This window comes from Myxine glutinosa, chromosome 5 (assembly GCF_964187855.1).
Source record: "Myxine glutinosa chromosome 5, kmMyxGlut1.1, whole genome shotgun sequence".
NCBI lineage: Eukaryota > Metazoa > Chordata > Myxini > Myxiniformes > Myxinidae > Myxine > Myxine glutinosa.
Genome location: NC_136265.1, coordinates 132,347,388 through 132,368,836, shown reverse-complemented (window position 1 = coordinate 132,368,836; position 21,449 = coordinate 132,347,388). Strand labels below are relative to the sequence as shown.

At 46.7% G+C, this 21,449-nt stretch overlaps 1 protein-coding gene across 1 annotated transcript in view; it reads right to left on the bottom strand.

Annotated features, from left to right (window-relative positions):
• The window catches only part of LOC137428075 (transmembrane channel-like protein 1), a 55,569-nt gene that overhangs the window by 18,704 nt on the left and 15,416 nt on the right, over nt 1-21,449 (bottom strand). Inside the window, exons 4-9 of the mRNA XM_078777412.1 lie at nt 12,971-13,061; nt 12,650-12,731; nt 11,735-11,841; nt 11,435-11,533; nt 5,113-5,255; nt 2,475-2,622 (exon numbers count right to left, since the gene is read on the bottom strand). Of these exons, the coding sequence (XP_078633538.1) occupies nt 2,475-2,622; nt 5,113-5,255; nt 11,435-11,533; nt 11,735-11,841; nt 12,650-12,731; nt 12,971-13,061 (670 nt within the window). The remainder of the gene's footprint in view (nt 1-2,474; nt 2,623-5,112; nt 5,256-11,434; nt 11,534-11,734; nt 11,842-12,649; nt 12,732-12,970; nt 13,062-21,449) is intronic.

Here is a 21,449-nt window from a genome sequence, read left to right as displayed (position 1 = left end):
GGCCACACATTGACTACGACCAGAGAGGAAGTCCGCAAGCCATGAGTGGAAATTTCCATGGATACCATGGGAGGAGAGTTTGGTGAGCAGAGCGGGGTGCCAGACCGTATCGAAGGCATGTCATATGTCAAGGGAGACAGCTCTAATTTCCTGTTTGGCATTGAGGACCTCCATCTATTGTTGAGACGGCAGAAGCAGCATGTCCAGAGTAGAGTGACCTGGTCTGAAACCAAATTGATGATCGGAGATCAAGCCATGGGAGAAGAGCAAAGATTTGATACCTGAAGGAATGATGGATTCCATGACTTTGCTGATAATTGGGAGAAGGCTGATTGGTCTGTAGTTGCAAGGATCTGTTTTTGCACCTTTTTTGTGTAAAGAGGTAATGATGGCTGATTTCCAAGCTGATGGCAGATGACCTTGAGCAAAAGAGAGGGTGAAGAGAACAGAGAAAGGGTGAGTAGAGTGGCAGAGCAGGATTTTAGGATCCGGGGGCTGATGCCATCTGGTCCTGTTGCAGAATCATCGTTGAGGTTTGACAGAAACTTCTCCACCTTATCAGGAGAGAAGGACACAGAGTCCAGGAGCAGCTGGGTACGACGGGGTACGGTAGGAACAGAGATGGATGGGATTGGGACACAATATTTTGAGGCAAATAACCAAGTCTAGAGGTCATAACCAAGTCTAGAAGAGAAGATACTCCATTGGCTGAGATCTGCGTCGGGAAATTGTCAGATTGTGTCAGTCCCAGTGAGTCGCAGAAGTCCTTTGCTGAGGTGCCATGGCTGTGTGAGAGGAACCTACACCCAGCCAGTTGGCATGATGATAGTTGAAGTCACCACATATGAGGAAGAGAGAGTTTGGATGAGTGGATAGAAGTTAGTCCATGTTGTCAGACAGGGAGATGTAAATGGAGTCATCACTGTTTGGAGGACGGTACTGGACACATATGAACAAAAGGTGGGAGCGGAGAGGAAGCCATAGCCAGAGGTACTCCTGGGGGTGGGGTGGAGAGAGAGCAGTGCAGGGAGAGTGAGGAAGAGAGTTTTTGATAAAGATAGCAACTCCACCACCAGGACCAGGCTCAGGTCTATCATAGTCTTGAGAGTTTATTGTTGAGGGAGTAACCAGGAAGAGATATTAAAGAATCAGAAACATCTTGAAGGAGGAAAGTTTCTGTTAAGCAGATTACGTCTGGTTTGTCTGAAGCAACCTGTATGGAGAGATCAGTCAGGTTTGAGCGAAGGCCCCGGATGTTTGAGGTCCATACTGTTAAGGAAGAGGGAGGGGGAGCTTCTGGTACATGACAGGGGAGGGGAGGGTTAGGGTAAGATGAGGGGTGAGAGGGGGGGGGGGGGGGTACGGAGAGCTGTTGATAGTGTGTCGGAGATTGCAGAAGAGTTAGGAGAAAAGGAAGGATGAGGAGGACAAAAGGTTTGATGGTGATGGGAAGAGGCGCAGTGAGGTGTTGTTTGAGGGGGGTGGGGGAGGGCAGCGCATAGTGGAAGGTTGGAGGAGGTGGAGGTATGTGATGGAAGGGAGAGGAAGTGGGGAACTTTTGGGTACTTTTGGTACTTTTGCAAGTGAACAATAACAGGAGATCCTTCATGTCAAATTTCATATGGGATTTTTTGGGATTTGTCCTATTGGTTTTCTATGGGATTTTTGACCTAGGTATTAGACCTGGAGTTTGGATGACAATTACAGGAACGCAATATTTTGGCTTTTAGATAGGTTTAAACACTGACTAAGTGCTGGCAGGGTTATAGAGCCGAGAGGTACGCACAAATCTCGAATCTCGGCCCAGCTACAAACCATCGTCCTGGTGTCTCGCAGGCAAGGCGAGACGTCGATGTGTGTGCCGTCTTTCAGATTGACGTTAAACTGAGCGTCCCATCTGCCAGCATTAGTTGGTGGATATTAAAGTTCCTACGGTGACCTTTTTGAATAATAAGCAAGTTATCGCCGGCATCCTGAACAAATTACAAATCACAAATTCCTTCCCTGACCTACAGGGGGCGTTGCACAGCCCTGTCCTCGGCCAATGACACGAGACTCAAGGCCATGTGCTGCATACAAAAGAAGTAGAAGAAAACACTGATTGTATTTATATAAATATTATACTTTCCCCATATATTTGAATTGTAAAAGCAACTTTCATTTGTTGGAATTTTCTAAAATCAAATGAGAAAAAGTAGTATTTGCATCTATTTGACCTCTGACCTTGATTTAAGCAACATATCTGGAATGGATATGTTGTCATGTTAGACTTGTCTTTCCACAAACCTCATATTCTTATCAATGTCGCATTTGTTGTGCAATGAGATGAGTATTGATTGGGGGTTATGGAATAAAATTGAGAGAATATTTTCATCAAAGTTGCATTGCTTGGATCAATCAAAATCAGAAATAAAGTGCGTAAAGTGCGTGCGTAAAAAGTGCGTAAAAACTGTTAGTCCAACGTGAGACCATACACGAAAGCATGTGGTTGTCGAAGCTATTTTGCTGTCTGCCGTTTCGGGGTTTCCGATGAGATAGTCCCAGCTGGTGAAGATTTTCCAGCTGAATGTGAAATTCTCATCAGAATCTCCTCCGGTCGATTCGTTTACATTCCGCGCCATCCTGCGGGATGGAAACCACAACATGTCGAATTCCGTTCTAATGCAGCAAGAAATATCGGTGTCAATATCAGGGGCATAGAAATACAACTTGTCATGATTAATACGAATTCTAAAAGTTTAAAAAGGACAATTAAAGAAAAACTCGATATAAAAGTTTATTTGTTTTTTTTGGGCAGGATAGCTCATTTGGTGATACGGACCTGTCTGGTTCTGACTTCGTTCCCTAATAGATTAACCCAGAAACAAAAAATGCCATTATGATGCTGTACTAGAATGGATTGGGGGGAGCATCTCGGAGCATGTCGTCCTTCAGGTGTTCACATAAAACGCCAGCTGTCCTTTCTACATTTAGGCTGTTAACGCTAAATATTCCATGGTATATGTTGAAACTACAACAATACTCTTCGACGTCACGACGTCCACCGATATGCCTTTGCCCACATTATGACATCATTATACATATTTGTACCAAGTTTGATTTAAATCTCTTCAGCTGTTGCCAAGTATCACATTTTTACCTGGCATGACCTCTGACCTTTGATGCAGAAATATAATCAGTTCATCTTTTCATCATAATATATACTTGTACCAAGTTTGGTCAAAATCTCATCACTGGTTCACAGGTTAGCGCAGTCACAGAATTTGTACCTAATGGGTCCACTGACCTTCAACCTCTTGACCCAGTAATGTAATCGATTTATCTTTTCATCATTATATGGTTGAGATAGGAGGATTGCGTGAAGAGGGTAATCAGTAAGGTGGGGGTGGTTGGATTTAACGGTAACAGGATTTTTATTTAACAGGACATCTGGACGTTGACTGTTTGACCCCATAATCTCAGCAGTTCATCTTTGCGTCATTATACATACTTGTACTAAGTTTGACTTGGTTCCCTTCAGCCATTCTTAAGTCATCACGGTTACGAAGACCTATTACAGACTCTGACCTTTGGCTTATTGACCCCAAAATCTAATAATTTCTTCTTTACATCATTATACATACCTGTACCAAATTTGATTTAGATCCCTTTAGCCATTCTTAAGTTATCGAGGTAACAAAATAATTGTAACTTAACATTACCCCTGACCTTTGATGTCTTGACCCCAAAATCTAATCAGTTCTTCTTTACCTCATTATACATACCTGCACCAAGTTTGCCTTAAATCCCTTCAGCTTTTCTCAAGTTATTGCGGTAACGAAAACCTATCATGGACGGACGGACGCACAGACATGTAGAGGGCAGCATGTAGAATCATACTAACATAATCATAAGACTTTAATCAAACAAACAAAAAATACCTATTTTGGGGGGGCAACCCCCTCCTCCCCTCCCTCCCACCCCGTGTACCTCCTCAGACCCCAATTTTTCCAATGCCTTGAACAAACATTGGTACATCATGGATGATGAAGGTTGTGGTGAAGTTTCAGTAAAATTGTGTGTGTCGGTTCTGAGAAAAAAGCAAATATCTATTTTTGGGAGAAAGACCCCATAGACCACCTTAAACCCCGAATTTTTAAATGCCGTGAACAAACGTTGGTACATGACGGGTGATGAAGGTTGTGGTTAAGTTTCATCGGAATTGCGTGTGTAGTTTCCGAGAAGAAAGCAAACACCGATTTGGGGGGGTGGGGGGGGGGGGACCCCCCTGTAGACCCCTAAAATGGGCAGAATTTTTTTAATGCTGTGAACAAACTTTGGTACATCACTGGTGTTGAAGGTTGTGGTGAAGTTTCATCAAAATCATGTGTGTAGTTTCAGAGAAGAAAGCAAATATCCATTTTGGGGGATCAAATCTGGACCCACTTTGATCCCCAAAGGGGCAGATTTTTTTAAATGCCATGAACAAACTTTGGTACATCACAGGTGATGAAGGTTGTGGTCAAGTTTCATCGAAATCGTGTTTGTAGTTTCAGAGGAAAAAAGAAAATTCCTATTTTGGGGGGTCAAACCTGGATCCACTTTGATCCCCAGTAGACCCCCTTAGACCCTGATTTTTTTTTTCATGCCGTGAACAAACTTTAGTCACAACACAACAAATATAATTTGTGCCAATGTTGGTCGCAACCCCATCAGTGGTTTCGGAGAATAAGTTTCAAGTGTTTGTGGACTGACGGACCGACGGACTGACGACGCGCCATCGCATAAGCTCCCCTGAACTTCGTTCCAGGTGAGCTAAAAATCGACCCCCAACAAGAACCACAACAACAGCAACAACAACCATGCAGAGCTCTTGCAGACCTGCGACACATGGCAAGTAACAACCGAGTAAGTGCTGCTATAATGCTTGGGCATCCTGAGTAATGGTAATAGATAACGAACTTTCCATATACATCTGGTAATGTTCTGACTTTATATTCCATCTTTACTTTGTCCACTTTGTCTTAATGTGTTATACAGATCAAAGTTCATTTATATAGAGCCATTAGCCACTGTACACAAAAATACATTCTACGTAGCTATATGTTTCTTTATGTTTCTCACTTTACTCACTCGCGAATGAGTACCATAAAACTGTAAGCAAAACAGCCCAGGCCGACAAGGAAGTAAGCCAATGGTAAGCGGTAACGCAACCAGCCCACTTGCCGCTGGTTATTGTAATATCCATAAAACATGATCGAGTACTGCACACTGCCCTGAAAAAGATGAAACAAATGTACACTATTTACTGCAATAAGAGGTACAAAGTATGTGGTATAATCATTTGATTCATAATAACAACAATAAAAGCAATCATTCGTATCCCAATTTATTATTATCTATGCTATAACAAGAATGTCCGATCTGCGACAAAATCCATCAAGGGGTTGGTTGGGAAATGTGCATTAAAGCACTCTTAAAAGATGACAGCATGATTGGGAAACACACATTTAATGCGCTGTTAAATAATTAACTTGACACCTCTCATCCATGTCGGCCTACACCACAGTTATATACAGTATCAAAACGAGCTAATCCGTCACACAGTCACGGCATGTTTAACCGCAATATGGGGCCGTTCAAAAATTATGTAACACTATTGTTTGCAATTTGCATAACGTAATGCTTGATTACATAATGTAACGCAACACTTCATCACCGTGCGTTCTGACGTACGTGCGTTCTGACAGGCTTGATTAAACCTTACCATTATGCGATATATAATTAGATTTTTCGAGGTCCGTCATTGTGAATAACACTCGACCCAAACAAAGACAATGGAAATCTGACGCAACAAACCCTGGCAGTATATAAATCAGCAGAGGCCCAATGTGTTAGGCCCAGCAGAAAACCAGGATGGTGGCCATATCATTTTTGGTGCTATGTTGGGTGGAGTCTAGGGACAGATTTGAGTGTGGTCCGGCAGCTGTCCGAGCAATGGGTGCTGACTTTCAAGAGATGCTAGCTGACTTCCAAAAGATGCTAGCAGACTTCCAAGTGATGTTAGCTGACCCCAAGCGACGCTAGCTGACTTACAAGAGATGCTAGCTGACTTCCAAAAGATGCTAGCAGACTTCCAAGTGATGTTATCTGACTCCCAAGCGATGCTAGCTGACTTCCAATCGATGCCAGCTGACTTCCAAGCGATGCTAGCTGACTTCCAAGCGATGCTAGCTGACTTCCAAGTGATACTAGCTGACTTACAAGAGATGCTAGCTGACTTACAAGCGATGCTAGCTGACCTGCAAGTGATGCTAGCTGACTTCCAAGTGATGTTAGCTGACTTCCAAGTGATGCTAGCTGACTTACAAGAGATGCTAGCTGACTTACAAACGATGCTGGCTGACCTGCAGGTGATGCTAGCTGACTTCCAAGTGATGTTAGCTGACTTCCAAGTGATGTTAGCTGACTTCCAAGTGATGCTAGCTTACTTCCAGGTGATGCTAGCTGACCTCCAAGCGATGCTAGCTGACTTGCAAGCGATGCTAGCTGACTTGCAAGCGATGCTAGCTGACTTGCAAGCGATGCTAGCTGACTTCCAAGTGATGTTATCTGACTCCCAAGCGATGCTAGCTGACTTCCAATCGATGCCAGCTGACTTCCAAGAGATGCTAGCTGACTTCCAAAAGATGCTAGCAGACTTCCAAGTGATGTTATCTGACTCCCAAGCGATGCTAGCTGACTTCCAATCGATGCCAGCTGACTTCCAAGCGATGCTAGCTGACTTCCAAGCGATGCTAGCTGACTTCCAAGTGATACTAGCCGACTTACAAGAGATGCTAGCTGATTTACAAGCGATGCTAGCTGACCTGCAGGTGATACTAGCTGACTTCCAAGTGATGTTAGCTGACTTCCAAGTGATGCTAGCTTACTTCCAGGTGATGCTAGCTGACCTCCAAGCGATGCTAGCTGACTTCCAAGTGATGCTAGCTGACTTACAAGAGATGCTAGCTGACTTCCAAGAGATGCTAGCAGACTTCCAAGAGATGCTAGCAGACTTCCAAGTGATGTTAGCCGACTCCCAAGCGATGCTAGCTGACCTCCAAGCAATGCTAGCTGACTTCCAAGCGATGCTAGCTGACTTCCAAGCGATGCCAGCTGACTTACAAGCGATGCTAGCTGACCTGCAAGTGATGCTAGCTGACTTCCAAGTGATGTTAGCTGACTTCCAAGTGATGCTAACTGACTTACAAGAGATGCTAGCTGACTTCCATGTGATGTTAGCTGACTTCCAAGTGATGCTAGCTTACTTCCAGGTGATGCTAGCTGACCTCCAAGCGATGCTAGCTGACTTCCAAGTGATGTTAGCTGACTTCCAAGTGATGCTAGCTGACCTCCAAGTGATACTAGCTGACCTCCAAGCAATGCTAGCTGACCTCCAAGCAATGCTAGCTGACTTCCAAGTGATGCTAGCTGACCTCTAAGCGATGCTAGCTGACTTCCAAGTGATGCTAGCTGACTTCCAAGTGATGTTAGCTGACTCCCAAGCGATGCTAGCTGACTTCCAAGCGATGCTAGCTGACTTGCAAGCGATGCTAGCTGACTTGCAAGCGATGCTAGCTGACTTACAAGTGATGCTAGCTGACTTACAAGAGATGCGAGCTGACTTACAAGCTATGCTAGCTGACCTGCAAGTGATGCCAGCTGACTTCCAGGTGATGCTAGCTGACCTCCAAGCGATGCTAGCTGACTTCCAAGTGATGTTAGCTGACTTCCAAGTCATGCTAGCTGACCTCCAAGCAATTCCAGCTGATCTCCAAGCAATGCTATCTGACCTCCAAGCAATGCTAGCTGACCTCCAAGCGATGCTAGCTGACTTCCACGTGATGCTAGCTGACTTACAAGAGATGCTAGCTGACTTCCAAGCGATGCTAGCTGACTTCCAAGAGATGCTAGCTGACTTCCACGAGATGCTAGCTGACTTACAAGAGATGCTAGCTGACTTCCAAGCGATGCTAGCTGACTTCCAAGTAATGCTAGCTGACTTACAAGCGATGCCATCTGACTTACAAGCGATGCCAGCTGACTTACAAGCGATGCCAGCTAAACTCCAAGCAATGCTAGCTGACCTCCAAGCAATGCTAGCTGACTTCCAGGTGATGTTAGCTGACTTCCAAGTGATGCTAGCTGACCTGCAAGTGATACTAGCTGACTCCCAATCGATGCTAGCTGACTCCCAAGCGATGCTAGCTGACTTGCAAGCGATGCTAGCTGACTTGCAAGCGATGCTAGCTGACTTACAAGTGATGCTAGCTGACTTACAAGAGATGCGAGCTGACTTACAAGCTATGCTAGCTGACCTGCAAGTGATGCTAGCTGACTTCCAAGTGATGTTAGCTGACTTCCAGTTGATGCTTGCTTACTTCCAGGTGATGCTAGCTGACCTCCAAGTGATGCTAGCTGACATCCAAGTGATGCTAGCTGACTTACAAGAGATGCTAGCTGACTTCCAAGAGATGCTAGCAGACTTCCAAGAGATGCTAGCAGACTTCCAAGTGATGTTAGCCGACTCCCAAGCGATGCTAGCTGACCTCCAAGCAATGCTAGCTGACTTCCAAGCGATGCTAGCTGACTTGCAAGCGATGCTAGCTGACTTGCAAGCGATGCTAGCTGACTTACAAGTGATGCTAGCTGACTTACAAGAGATGCTAGCTGACTTACAAGCTATGCTAGCTGACCTGCAAGTGATGCCAGCTGACTTCCAGGTGATGCTAGCTGACCTCCAAGCGATGCTAGCTGACTTCCAAGTGATGTTAGCTGACTTCCAAGTCATGCTAGCTGACCTCCAAGCAATGCCAGCTGATCTCCAAGCAATGCTATCTGACCTCCAAGCAATGCTAGCTGACCTCCAAGCGATGCTAGCTGACTTCCACGTGATGCTAGCTGACTTACAAGAGATGCTAGCTGACTTCCAAGCGATGCTAGCTGACTTCCAAGAGATGCTAGCTGACTTCCACGAGATGCTAGCTGACTTACAAGAGATGCTAGCTGACTTCCAAGCGATGCTAGCTGACTTCCAAGTAATGCTAGCTGACTTACAAGCGATGCCATCTGACTTACAAGCGATGCCAGCTGACTTACAAGCGATGCCAGCTAAACTCCAAGCAATGCTAGCTGACCTCCAAGCAATGCTAGCTGACTTCCAGGTGATGTTAGCTGACTTCCAAGTGATGCTAGCTGACCTGCAAGTGATACTAGCTGACTCCCAATCGATGCTAGCTGACTCCCAAGCGATGCTAGCTGACTTGCAAGCGATGCTAGCTGACTTGCAAGCGATGCTAGCAGACTTCCAAGAGATGCTAGCTGACTTCCAAGCGACGCTAGCTGACTTCCAAGCGACGCTAGCTGACTTCCAAGCGATGCTAGCTGACTTCCAAGCGATGCTAGCTGACTTCCAAGCGATGCTAGCTGACTTCAAAGCGATGCTAGCTGACTTCCAAGTGAGGTGAGCTGACTTCCAAGTGACATTAGCTGACTTCCAAGTGATGTTAGCTGACTTCCAAGTGACATTAACTGACTTCCAGGCGACGCTAGCTGACTTCCAAGCGACGCAGGCTGACTTCCAAGTGATGCTAGCTGACTTCCAAGCGATGCTAGCTGACTTCAAAGTGACACTAGCTGACTTCCAAGCGACACTAGCTGACTTCCAAGTGACATTAGCTGACTTCCAAGCAATGCTAGCTAACTTCCAAGCGACGATAGCTGACTTCCAAGAGATGCTAGCTGACTTCCAAGCGACGTTATCTGACTTCCAAGCGACGTTAGCTGACTTCAAGCGACGTTAGCTGACTTCCAAGCGACGTTAGCTGACTTCCAAGCGATGCTAGCTGACTTCAAAGTGACGCTAGATGACTTCCAAGTGACTCTGTCTGACCTCCAAGCGACGTTAGCAGACATCAAAGCGACGTTAGCTGACTTCCAAGCGACGTTAGCTGACTTCCAAGCGATGCTAGCTGACTTCAAAGTGACGCTAGATGACTTCCAAGTGACTCTGTCTGACCTCCAAGCGACGTTAGCAGACATCAAAGCGACGTTAGCTGACTTCCAAGCGAAGTTAGCTGACTTCCAAGCGACGTTAGCTGACTTCCAAGCGACGTTAGCTGACTTCCAAGCGACGTTAGCTGACTTCCAAGCGACGCTAGCTGACTTCAAAGCAATGCTAGCTGACCTCCAAGCGACGCAAACTGACTTCAAAGCGATGCTAGCTGATTTCCAAGTGACGCTAGCTTACTTCCAAGCGACACTAACTGACTTCCAAGTGACGCCAGCTGACTTCAAAGCGACGCTAGCTGATTTCCAAGCGACGCTGGCTTACTTCCAAGCGACACCAACTGACTTCCAAGCGACGCTAGCTGACTTCAAAGCGAGGCTAGCTGATTTCCAAGCGACGTGAGCTGACTTCCAAGCGACGCTAGCTGATTTCCAAGCGACGCTAACTGACTTCCAAGCGACGCTAACTGACTTCAAAGCAACGCTAGCTGATTTCCAAGCGACGGTAGCTTACTTCCAAGCGACGCTAACTGATTTCCAAGTGATGCTAGCTTACTTCCAAGCGACACTAACTGACTTCCAAGCGACACTAGCTGACTTCCAAGCGACACTAACTGACTTCCAAGCGACACTAGCTGACTTCCAAGCAACGCTAGAAGACTTCCAAGCAATGCTAGCTGATTTCCAAGCATAAGCAATTTGACCTCAGCAAATGATATGGTGAATAGAGCAGAATGTTTGTGAGATACAACATTTCATAATCTATCTATAATTCCATTAATCTCTGTGTGTATGTGTGTGTGTATGTATGCGACAACGATTTCTCGACAACTACCGGTCCGATATACTTGAAACTTGCCAGGTATATTGCTGGGGACCCGAGGATGTGCCTTTTCAAGGTTTGAAATTAATCGGACAAGTACTTACCGAGCTATGGCGATTTAGCCGTTCGCCGTTCGCTTTGGCGTTGCGAATGGACCAAACCATTGCATGTAAATAGAGGGGGGGGGTTCTGTGGTCGTTGCGAATGGACCAAACCATTCATGTAAATAGAGGGGGGGGATTGTCACTGTACTCGCAAGCCGTTCGCCGTTCGCTTTGGCGTTGCGAATGGACCAAAACATTTCATGTAAATAGAGGGGGGGGATATAATTTTAGATAGATATATAGTACGGGCATATATATAGTACGGGCATGCCCTAGTTAGATTAAAACCGGCAGCAAAACGACAGGTAGAAATGGCTGTCAAATATATTAATGGAAGTATTTGTTCTGACTTCACAAATGCAGCGAATACAGCAGCGCTTTTACAACTGCTCGTTAATATAACACGGCTAACTTGATATAGATGTAACAGACATAGGTGGGAAACAAATATAATGATTTTGATTCCATGGAATTTTACCCGGAAGTTCCACAAAGTAGCAATGTCCATGGCCGTGTCTGTGGAGTTCCGTGGCACCGTCTTGCGAGGGATGCTTCCATACGGTTTACCCATCAACAACTGGACAAACAAGACATCCATACCACTCATCTGCAGAGATCTTAAATCATCAATATATTGTGTTAAACACTTAGGCTCAAAATAGTTGTCCCTAAACCATACAGGTCAAATCATCATTTTGGAATTGACAAGATTCAAAGAATTGTGATGAACATCATAAGCACACCTGATTGACAATTTCAAACCCGGAGAAAGACCTACCTCCGGAACCATGATCAGACCAAATGTGAGGCCGAACAAGACCAAATTCATTCCATACATCCAGCGCAGGAAAATAAAATACGAGGCAACCGAAGATCCAAAATGACCTGGTAATCAGAATCAATAAATGTTATGTACACTTTGCACATACGTAATATGTGAATACAAATGATTCATATTTTCATTAATAAATTTTAAAGCTATTTTCTTTCTATTGATGTTGGGTTGTAGGGATCCTATAATTGACACTACAGAGGGCCGCCAATTGGTGGAAGTAGCGCTTGAGTGTCATTTGACCATTGGGTAATGACACTGAATATGGTGTACTAATTTTCATTATCTATGACGACTACTGTTACCACTACACCATGAATTAATTAATTAAATTAATTAAAAGTTTAATTAAAATTAAGTCCTAAAATTTTCTTTAGTTCATTAATTAATTAATCAAATCTCCCCAATTAATCCCACATTTTGTGTGGGGTCATCCGAAGGGTAAATTTAGCCCAGCCTTTCACAAACAGGCTGGCCAAGCCTCACACATTACAAAGTGGTAGGAATTTAGGATTTAGCCAGGGTGCCTGTGAAAACTCGCCTCCTCTTCGCAAAAGACACCTTGCACGATCCAATAGGGTCGTTAACCTCCACCAACGTCCCTACATCCGACGGAAGTCGCTCACATTGATGCCTTGCCCTGCACGTGTAACACTAGGATGGAAGTTTATAGCTGAGTGGAGATTTGAACCCAGGCTAGATCAGTCAGAGGAGAAAGTGCAAACCTCTGGGATATCCTACCAGCCATGCATATCATATAGGAAGGATAAAATTAATTCCGCATCATGCCACAATTTATTATACGCATTAGATCATATAATACATTCATTATTTCTGCAAAAGAAAAAAAATGCAACTTACTTTCAATCTCTTTGATCTTCATTTCCCACGGAATACATGCTGTTTTGAAGTTTTCAAAATCACGTTGGAACTTCATATATTTCTTTGTTGACAAGTGAAACAAGCAATATCAGAGTGAACTATAGAATTGGGAAACTGAGATAGCTTCTCATGGCTTGTTGTTATATTTGTAATGTGCTGTATTTAAAATGCTTCCTTTAAATATGCTTGTGCATACATGGATTGATTAAATGTTTGGGATTTATTTTTTAAAGTTATTAAAAGCAGCAAAAAAAATTGCTCAATTTTTACAAAACATCCAACATTTTCAAGTTCACTCACCTTCTTCATGAGAACTTTGTAAGCGTATAACTTACGCCCTTTACCTTTTCCGAGTGCGCCCTCATACTTCTCCACAAACTGCTGGCATTCTCTACAAAATGAAAAGATATTATTGTTTGGAAAAAAAATTGTGAAAAAAAAATAAAGAAAATTATTTTAAAAATTCATTTTCAGAGCATCTCTTGGATGTCAAGCGGCCATCACATACGAATTAATGGACGTTAAACGGGGTGTACCATCTGCCAGCATTAGTTGGTGGATGTTACATATACACTACCAGTCAAAAGTTTAAAATGTGAAGAAAACTCTTACCAATGATATATCTGCTTATCTACTGATAATATATTGTGCTTCAATGCAGATTTCTTGTGTGAAACGTAGGTTTAAAGCAATTTTTGGAAATAGGTCGAAAAGTGCAATACTAAATCCAAACTGAAACGCGAAGTTAATGTTATTAACGTTTCATCTCAGGAGCAAAAACTGTTTACAAATACTCTGCTCTGTGTGGAATGAATGTTTGTGCTTAGTTTCTTCATCACATGCAATGTCTATTATTGCCAGGCGTTGCAAAAAATGTTTACAGAAAGGCCAGCCATACAATCTTTTGAGTTTGTGTTTTTGTGTTTCAGATTGCATGAACATGGGTGCCAAAGCTCAGCTAATGCCAGAAAAAAGACAGGCAATTGTAACTTCGAGAAAAGAAGGCCGATCATTGAGACAAATTGCAAAAAAATTACAAGTGTCAGTAAATGCCGTTGCTTGTGCCATTAAATGACATAATGAAACTAGTAAAAATGCGATAGAAAACGTTCTGGTCGACCAATAATCACAACAGAATATCAAGACAAGTAATCCGAGTCACCAGTCTGCGCAATAGATGTCTTACAGCACCGGAAATTAGAGCCAAGCTAAACATCTCCAGCATTGCAACTGTTTCAAGGCCTTCTTTTCAAGGCCTCCTTCGAAATTGCTTTAAACCTATGTTTCGCACAAGAAAGATGCATTGAAGCACAATATATTATCAGCAGATAAGCAGATATATCTTTGGTAAGAGTTTTGTTCACATCTTATGTTCATTTTGCACATTAAACAGTAAAATATCAAAAAATGTTGGGTGTACCTAAACTTTTGACTGGTAGTGTAGCTTGTGGTCAATAATCACTTAAATTTCTTTTATTCTAGTATCCGTATGCAGATCGGGATTCACATCTTCACCAAAATCTAATTGATTCGTCCTCGTCACACACGCAACCTGACCACCAAGTTTCGTCCGAATCTGTCCATACCTTTTTGAGATATCCTGATGACAGAAAGATAGACAGACAGGGGTGAAAACATAATCTTCGTCCCCACCCCTGTTATGGGGACGAAGATACAAGCTCTTCCACAACATACGGTCGACACAAATTTCCTACTTATTACATGGGGTTTCTTCCTCTTCACTACAGTCGGAGCACACTACCTATGCATCCTACTTGGACTAAGGTATTGCCTACCCCCTACAAACGTAACAATATATTGTTACAGACGTGGCTTGGATGTTATTTCCCGAGCGGTTTTATGGTACGACCACGTCTGCACAAGTTACCCCGATTGCACCCGGGGTTGACTAATCGCGCTATGCTAGACCAATGAAGGAAAAAGAAGACACACGGCTGGAATTAATACGACACGACACCAGGGATACGGTTCTCAAAGGTTGTTATTACAATTGCGGAAGGTTTAGATTACAGGGACAAGAGGGAAACATAGGAAGGTGGGCACTTAAACACACTTATATTATCCCCGGACAGACGACAGGTAAACGCGGGACAAGGCTCACTCACACGGGGTTTGATGGCCAGGAAAGCGGCAGTCGATGGCTCAGGTGCACCTGGCTCAGGGACAGAATCACGTACGGTGGTGTCCAGCAGATGCGGGGAGGTCGCTCAGCGCTCGTGGGTCGCGACTTTGGTGGAGATGCCGGGGAGGTCGCTCAGCGCTCGGGAGGGTGGCGTCTTGTCCTTCCAAGCTCGGGGCGCATCTCACGTCACGTCCGGCGCGGGGCCGCGTATATCCGGCGGGGAGTGACACGCCCTCGGCTCGTTAGCGCCGCCCCAGATGGCCTCGGCCCATGGCTTCTCATTGGGTGCGGGGGTTACCGGCTCCGCCCTTGACGAGGGGCCGACAGGGAGCCCCTTCGTGGTAACCCCGTGGAGCGCGTGGTCAATGGCGGCTAACCGAGCCGGAAGGAGGACGCCCACTCCCCATGCCGTCACCGCGCCGCCCCCCTCTTTTGTTGTTGTTGTTGTAGTTGGCGCTTCTTCATGGGGAAGAGATGCGGAGAGGTATGGGGAGGTCCTAAACTTCCTAACAGGTGCCATATAATCACATTCTGGTGCAACGAAGAGTCATAATTAATGGAAACAAGTCCTTAACTGACATAGATTAAGAATAACTAGCAAGATGTCCTATAATTGTCTACGTGTGGTGCGGGGGACCTGGGCACGACATTTAATGGGGGGATGAAGGGGAAGATCGGCTCTAATGGGTGTTGTTTACAGACAATGGGACTAGGGAATGGGGTAAGGGAGAGTTGGGGAGTATCGGAGAAAATAGGGGAATATTTACAAGCGGATATGGAGGCCAAATTCCATATTCGCAACATTGCACCCTTCTCTACCCTCGGGGCGTCCCGACCCGATAAATTTTTACCTACTTTAGTGTGGCACGCAATGTAGTTCCCTCTACTATTAACTCTACCCTGAGTGCGACAGTTTTATAGATATGCACAAATGAGTAAATATGTCCCCCTGCGACGTTGCACCCTTCTCCTCTCAGAAACACACCCACAGGATAACCGAATCCGGAAAGAATTCTCAAACTAAACATACAGCCGGTAGGGAGCATTATTTACAAGACTACGCTGATATTTACACTACGATCCAGGACCTGTCTTTGGAGGAACACATGCAGATGTTATGCATAGAGAGAGCGCGCTTGCCAACATCGATACACCAACCCACGAGTGCTCTGTGGCCGACGGCCTTTAATAACGTGCAGAGCACCCTTTCCGAGCATCAACAGCACCACCCCACCACCAATCGGTGCAGTCACCATTGTTCAATGATTAAAAATAAATGCGACAACCCCTAACCCTGCAGGTGTCTCTTGCTCTTCTTGTGGTGCACTTGGTGTCAACTAAAAGTGGTTCACCTGTATGGCATAGGTGCCACGTTGACCCATAGGTCCTTCCACGGGTGGTGCTTGGCCGCAAAAGAGCTGCGGTCCATTGTGGGTGGCCACAACCATTGCGGTCCATATGGTGTATCGATCCAGGCAGCGAACAGCGAAAGTGCAGGCCCACAACTGCGCAGCCAGCACCTCTCTCTCCTCTCTCTCTTCCCCAAAGCCAGATCCTCGGAGGTGGGAGACAAAAGAAGCAACAAGTGAGTAAGGTGGTAAGGGCGCAAAAGTGCACGCAATGTAAGGTGATGCACACTGGGGGCACATGGGAACCAGGTGAGACAGGTACGTTCCTATCGTACGCCCCCCCCCCCACCAGGTAACCTACATGGCCCCTCCCTTACCCCTTACTGTATCCACAAAACACAACACTACCCATAAACATCTACTTTACAAATCAACAACATCCCTACTGTCTTCCCCGTTCCTCCCATATACCAAATTCGTCTTCTCTCCCTCCTAACCAATCAAATTTGCCATTTTCAACTCTCATCAAAATTTGCCATTTTCAACTCAACATCAAAATTTGCCATTACCAATTCATCATCAGTCCCTCCTAGGGAGGGAGAGATGGAATCACCCCAATGTCTCATCCACGTCGTGATGCGTCTCACAAATCCACACAGCGATTCATCTCCTGCAACAAACAAAGAAAACACAGGTGTGGAGTCATCATCATCACCACAGGTAAGTGGCTGCGTATGGTGCGACAGGTTCATCAATCCTAACTATCTCCTAAATGACTTTAACAACTTTACACTACCCGGGGTCTCTCTCCGGCCAAACCATTGGCCCTCTTACACTATGGGTTCTAAAAACCAATTCCCATTGGCCAAACTGTGGTGCTCTTCAATTTGGGGTCTCACTCCCCCGATTCATCTCCCGGTGCCCTCGTACAATTTCTGGGCTGTGGCGTGTACCTCTCCCAGTGGGTCTACCCACCTGCACCCCTCCACCACTGCAGTTGCCTCCGAGCTTACCTGCTCCTTACCCTAACCTAACTACCAGGGGAAGGCCCTCTGGCTCTCTCCCCACTCCGTGCCCTCTCTGGCACTGGGCTGCCCGATCCACACCCGGGATCCTCAGGCACCCACTCACAACTACCGGCTCCCAGAGCCCACCTGCGGCCTCACCTGGCCGACATCCTCACAGTGGTGGAGTGCCCAACCAACTACACACACTAACAGGCTACACGCCCAGCCATTTCCACAACACTAATGCACCCATTCACAACACCATTCTGCAACCGCACCACAAATGCCAATATCCAACCACAATTTACCTGCACCCTCTACCTAACACTTACACTACCCGCCCCGGGTGCTCGTGAAAGGGGTCCACTCTTCCCCCATCCACACCTTCACACCATGCACACCACTCCGTACCACTCACTCCAACTCTCTCCACACACCTGCACCTGCACACCTGTGCTCTCACACCTGGTGCCACCTGCACCCTTCTCTCCCCAAGCGCATTCGCGCTGATCCACACACTCACTACTCATACACTGCTCCACACACCTGTCCAGTTGCACACCTGTGCAATCACACCTGTTCAATTCTCACAAACACGGCATCATCTCAGCTAACTACTCCCTTCTGAAACTTGCGCTTCCCAGTCGTCCCTTTAAACTATTGCGCTCCCACGTCATTATCATCCACACTAATCTACCTGCGTCCCCACTACAGGTATCAGTCACTAACTAACCTTAACGTTACCTAAGGTCATCTTCTCTAGATCCCTACACACAATATCCTAACCCACCCGGGCTAGTTTTCACTGCCATACACCCCATAAGCTATAGCTCCTTTGCCCCCCCCCTGTGAGGGATGGTGGATTTGCCATCCCACCACATCGGGGGTCTCTCACTACCAATTTTGCACATCAAATTTCAACAAATCAAAAATTTGGCCAATCACTGCCCATCATCTGCCAATCACTACTGCCAATCCTTTGCCAATCATCAAATTTTGTTTTTCTCTAATTTTGGGTCCAAAACACTAACCTCATCACCCAGTCGACTCACTAATACCTCTCGGTGCGCCAATCCCTGTCCAAAGCCCGGCTTCGTAAAGCCAAGCAATGGATGCTGGTTGTTTTGTGCCAGCGGCTGAATGCGTCCGGCACTCGGTGCAGGGACGGGGGCTTACCCGGGCCGAGATCCCACGCATCACCTCGGCGCGGAGCCATCCAATGTCCCGATCTCGACCTGCCGGCACGTCTCAACAAAACGTGGTCGCCATAACGACCCTTCCTATCGGGCTGCCCGCTCCCCCTAGTGGAGCACGGACGCGGCCGTTCAAAGCGAGGCCCAGCACGCACCGAGGGCCCGATTCGGCTATAAGTCGTTCTCAACTCTACCCCATCTAACGTCGATGCTTCACCTGGACGCTTACACCCCGCAGCCCGTTCCTTGCTCACACATCCAGCCGTTTCCATGCCCCTCGTACCTTTCCTTACACACCTCGGTACACCCATTCCACTCACAGCCTTGGTCACACACCTGACCACCGAACACTTTGGCACACATTCGTTGGTCGCACACCTCACCAATACACCGCTTCGCGCCCCCTCCTCTGTCACCTCCTCTGTGACAATCACAGGTGTGCCCTCATTCGCACACCCAACCACGTGCCTCACCACCAACTCCAGCGTGCATTCCCACTCACGCTCTACCATTCCAGGTGTGCATCCTTCCATCCCAGGTGTACATCCTCGCTCACCTGTCACAACTAACTCACGCTCCTTGTCACTCTCACTACTTTCACCTCCATTCCTGACAGCGCACTCACCCTTACTCTTGACAGCACACTCTTTCCCCATGCACCTGTCCGTCACACACCTTTCTCGCGCACACTCCTGCGCACACTCTCCCGTCACACCCTCTGTAACACTCACCACACCACGCTTCCATGTGCTCCCTCGCACATGTGCTACGACCGACTCACTCTCGCCAGCACCCTCACTACTCCTTGGCACGCACTTTTTCCTCACACACCCCAGAGTCGGACTTCCTCGCACACCTCCTTTTTCGCACACCAGACCTGTCGCACATTTCACCAGTGGCCTCTCTCGAACACCCGGGTCCATCTCGACCCCCAAGCTTCTTAAATCACCTGGCGCATCATACGCACGACCATATTGGTCACCACTTACACCGGGTCCTCTTCCTCTTCGCTTCTCCTCCATCACCTGCGAATCCCTCATCCGGTTAATGAGCACATCATCACGATCCGAACACAGACTCTGGACCAATTCTTTTACCTCCTCTTTTATCTCTTTCTTATCCTCTCTCCGTCGCTTTTTAATTTCGCTCACCCCTTCTTCCACTTCTTCTAATTTTTGCTTCATCTCCTTCATCTCTTCGTGCGCCCCTTTAAGTTCTTCCTCTAACTCCACTTTATTTTTTTCTATGTGCTCCCGCACCTCCCGCTCTTTAACCTCCATTACCTCTACCACCTTGTCCATTTTCCTCGTCAGGTCCTCATGTACCGTCTGACACTCTTTTTTAATTACCCCTACGTCCTTTTTCATCTCCTTCTGTGTCGATTTTAAACCCTCTATTACCGCTGTGTTCTTCTTTACCTGGTCCCCCAACTCCTTTTGTCCCACTGTCAGTTGTTCTACTCCCAGCGTCAACTCCTCTATACCACCTTGCAATTTTACAGTCCCCTTTCTCACCTCTTTCTCCATGCGCTCCTTACAGTGCCTCACCTCCTCGCGCACTCCTCCGACCTCCTCACTCACTCCTCTTCTGATCTCCTCTCCCATCACTTGCATCTCCTGCCCAGATGCCACCCTCATCTGCTCCATTTCCTCCCTGTGAGCATCCAGTTTGGTTTCTACCCCCATTCTGACCCCCTCTATCTGCTGCTCCATTTGTTTAACTTCCCTTTCCGCTTGGTCCCTCATGTCCCTCAATTTGCCTTCCATACTGTTTTCTAACCCCTCTAACCCATTTTTCACTCCCTCTATTTGATTCTCCTGGGCAGCCATTCTATTTTCTACCCCCTCTAACCCATGTCTCACCTCTTTTATCCCATTGTCTAACCCCTCAAAATTATTGTCTATCTTCCCACTGGTACCCCTCGCTTCGTCCCTCATTACCCCCATTTGCTCACTCTGAGCCCTCGCTTCGTCCCTCATTACCCCCATTTGGTTTCCCAACCGCTCACTATTAGCCCTCATTCCCATCATTATTCTGCTTTCCATTTCTTCATTATTCTTGTCCATAAGGGCCTTCATTTGCATAAAAAACAAATTCCAATCCACCGGGGGCGCTGCCACGGTCGCTGGCGCGGTGATCAGCGAGGCGCCATTTTGCGCGCCCGCTTCTTCGTGCGTGACGGCGCTATTTTGCGAACCTGCCGCCCTCACTGCTTCGCTCTCCTCCTGTCCCTCATTTTGGTCCTGGATCGACCCTACCTCACTCTCCTTTACCGGACCCCAGCTGTCTTGATCCGCCATAGCGCGACTTTCAAAATTCGGTTTTTATTTTTTATTTTCGTAAAACAAATTGAAATTTCGCCGTTATAATTTCGCGCGGGAAACGCGCTCCGAATCGATTTTCCCTCCCAAAATTTGGGCCTAACTAATTTAGTCCCGGGTTCGAATCCCACTCCTGACACCAATTGTTACAGACGTGGCTTGGATGTTATTTCCCGAGCGGTTTTATGGTACGACCACGTCTGCACAAGTTACCCCGATTGCACCCGGGGTTGACTAATCGCGCTATGCTAGACCAATGAAGGAAAAAGAAGACACACGGCTGGAATTAATACGACACGACACCAGGGATACGGTTCTCAAAGGTTGTTATTACAATTGCGGAAGGTTTAGATTACAGGGACAAGAGGGAAACATAGGAAGGTGGGCACTTAAACACACTTATATTATCCCCGGACAGACGACAGGTAAACGCGGGACAAGGCTCACTCACACGGGGTTTGATGGCCAGGAAAGCGGCAGTCGATGGCTCAGGTGCACCTGGCTCAGGGACAGAATCACGTACGGTGGTGTCCAGCAGATGCGGGGAGGTCGCTCAGCGCTCGTGGGTCGCGACTTTGGTGGAGATGCCGGGGAGGTCGCTCAGCGCTCGGGAGGGTGGCGTCTTGTCCTTCCAAGCTCGGGGCGCATCTCACGTCACGTCCGGCGCGGGGCCGCGTATATCCGGCGGGGAGTGACACGCCCTCGGCTCGTTAGCGCCGCCCCAGATGGCCTCGGCCCATGGCTTCTCATTGGGTGCGGGGGTTAC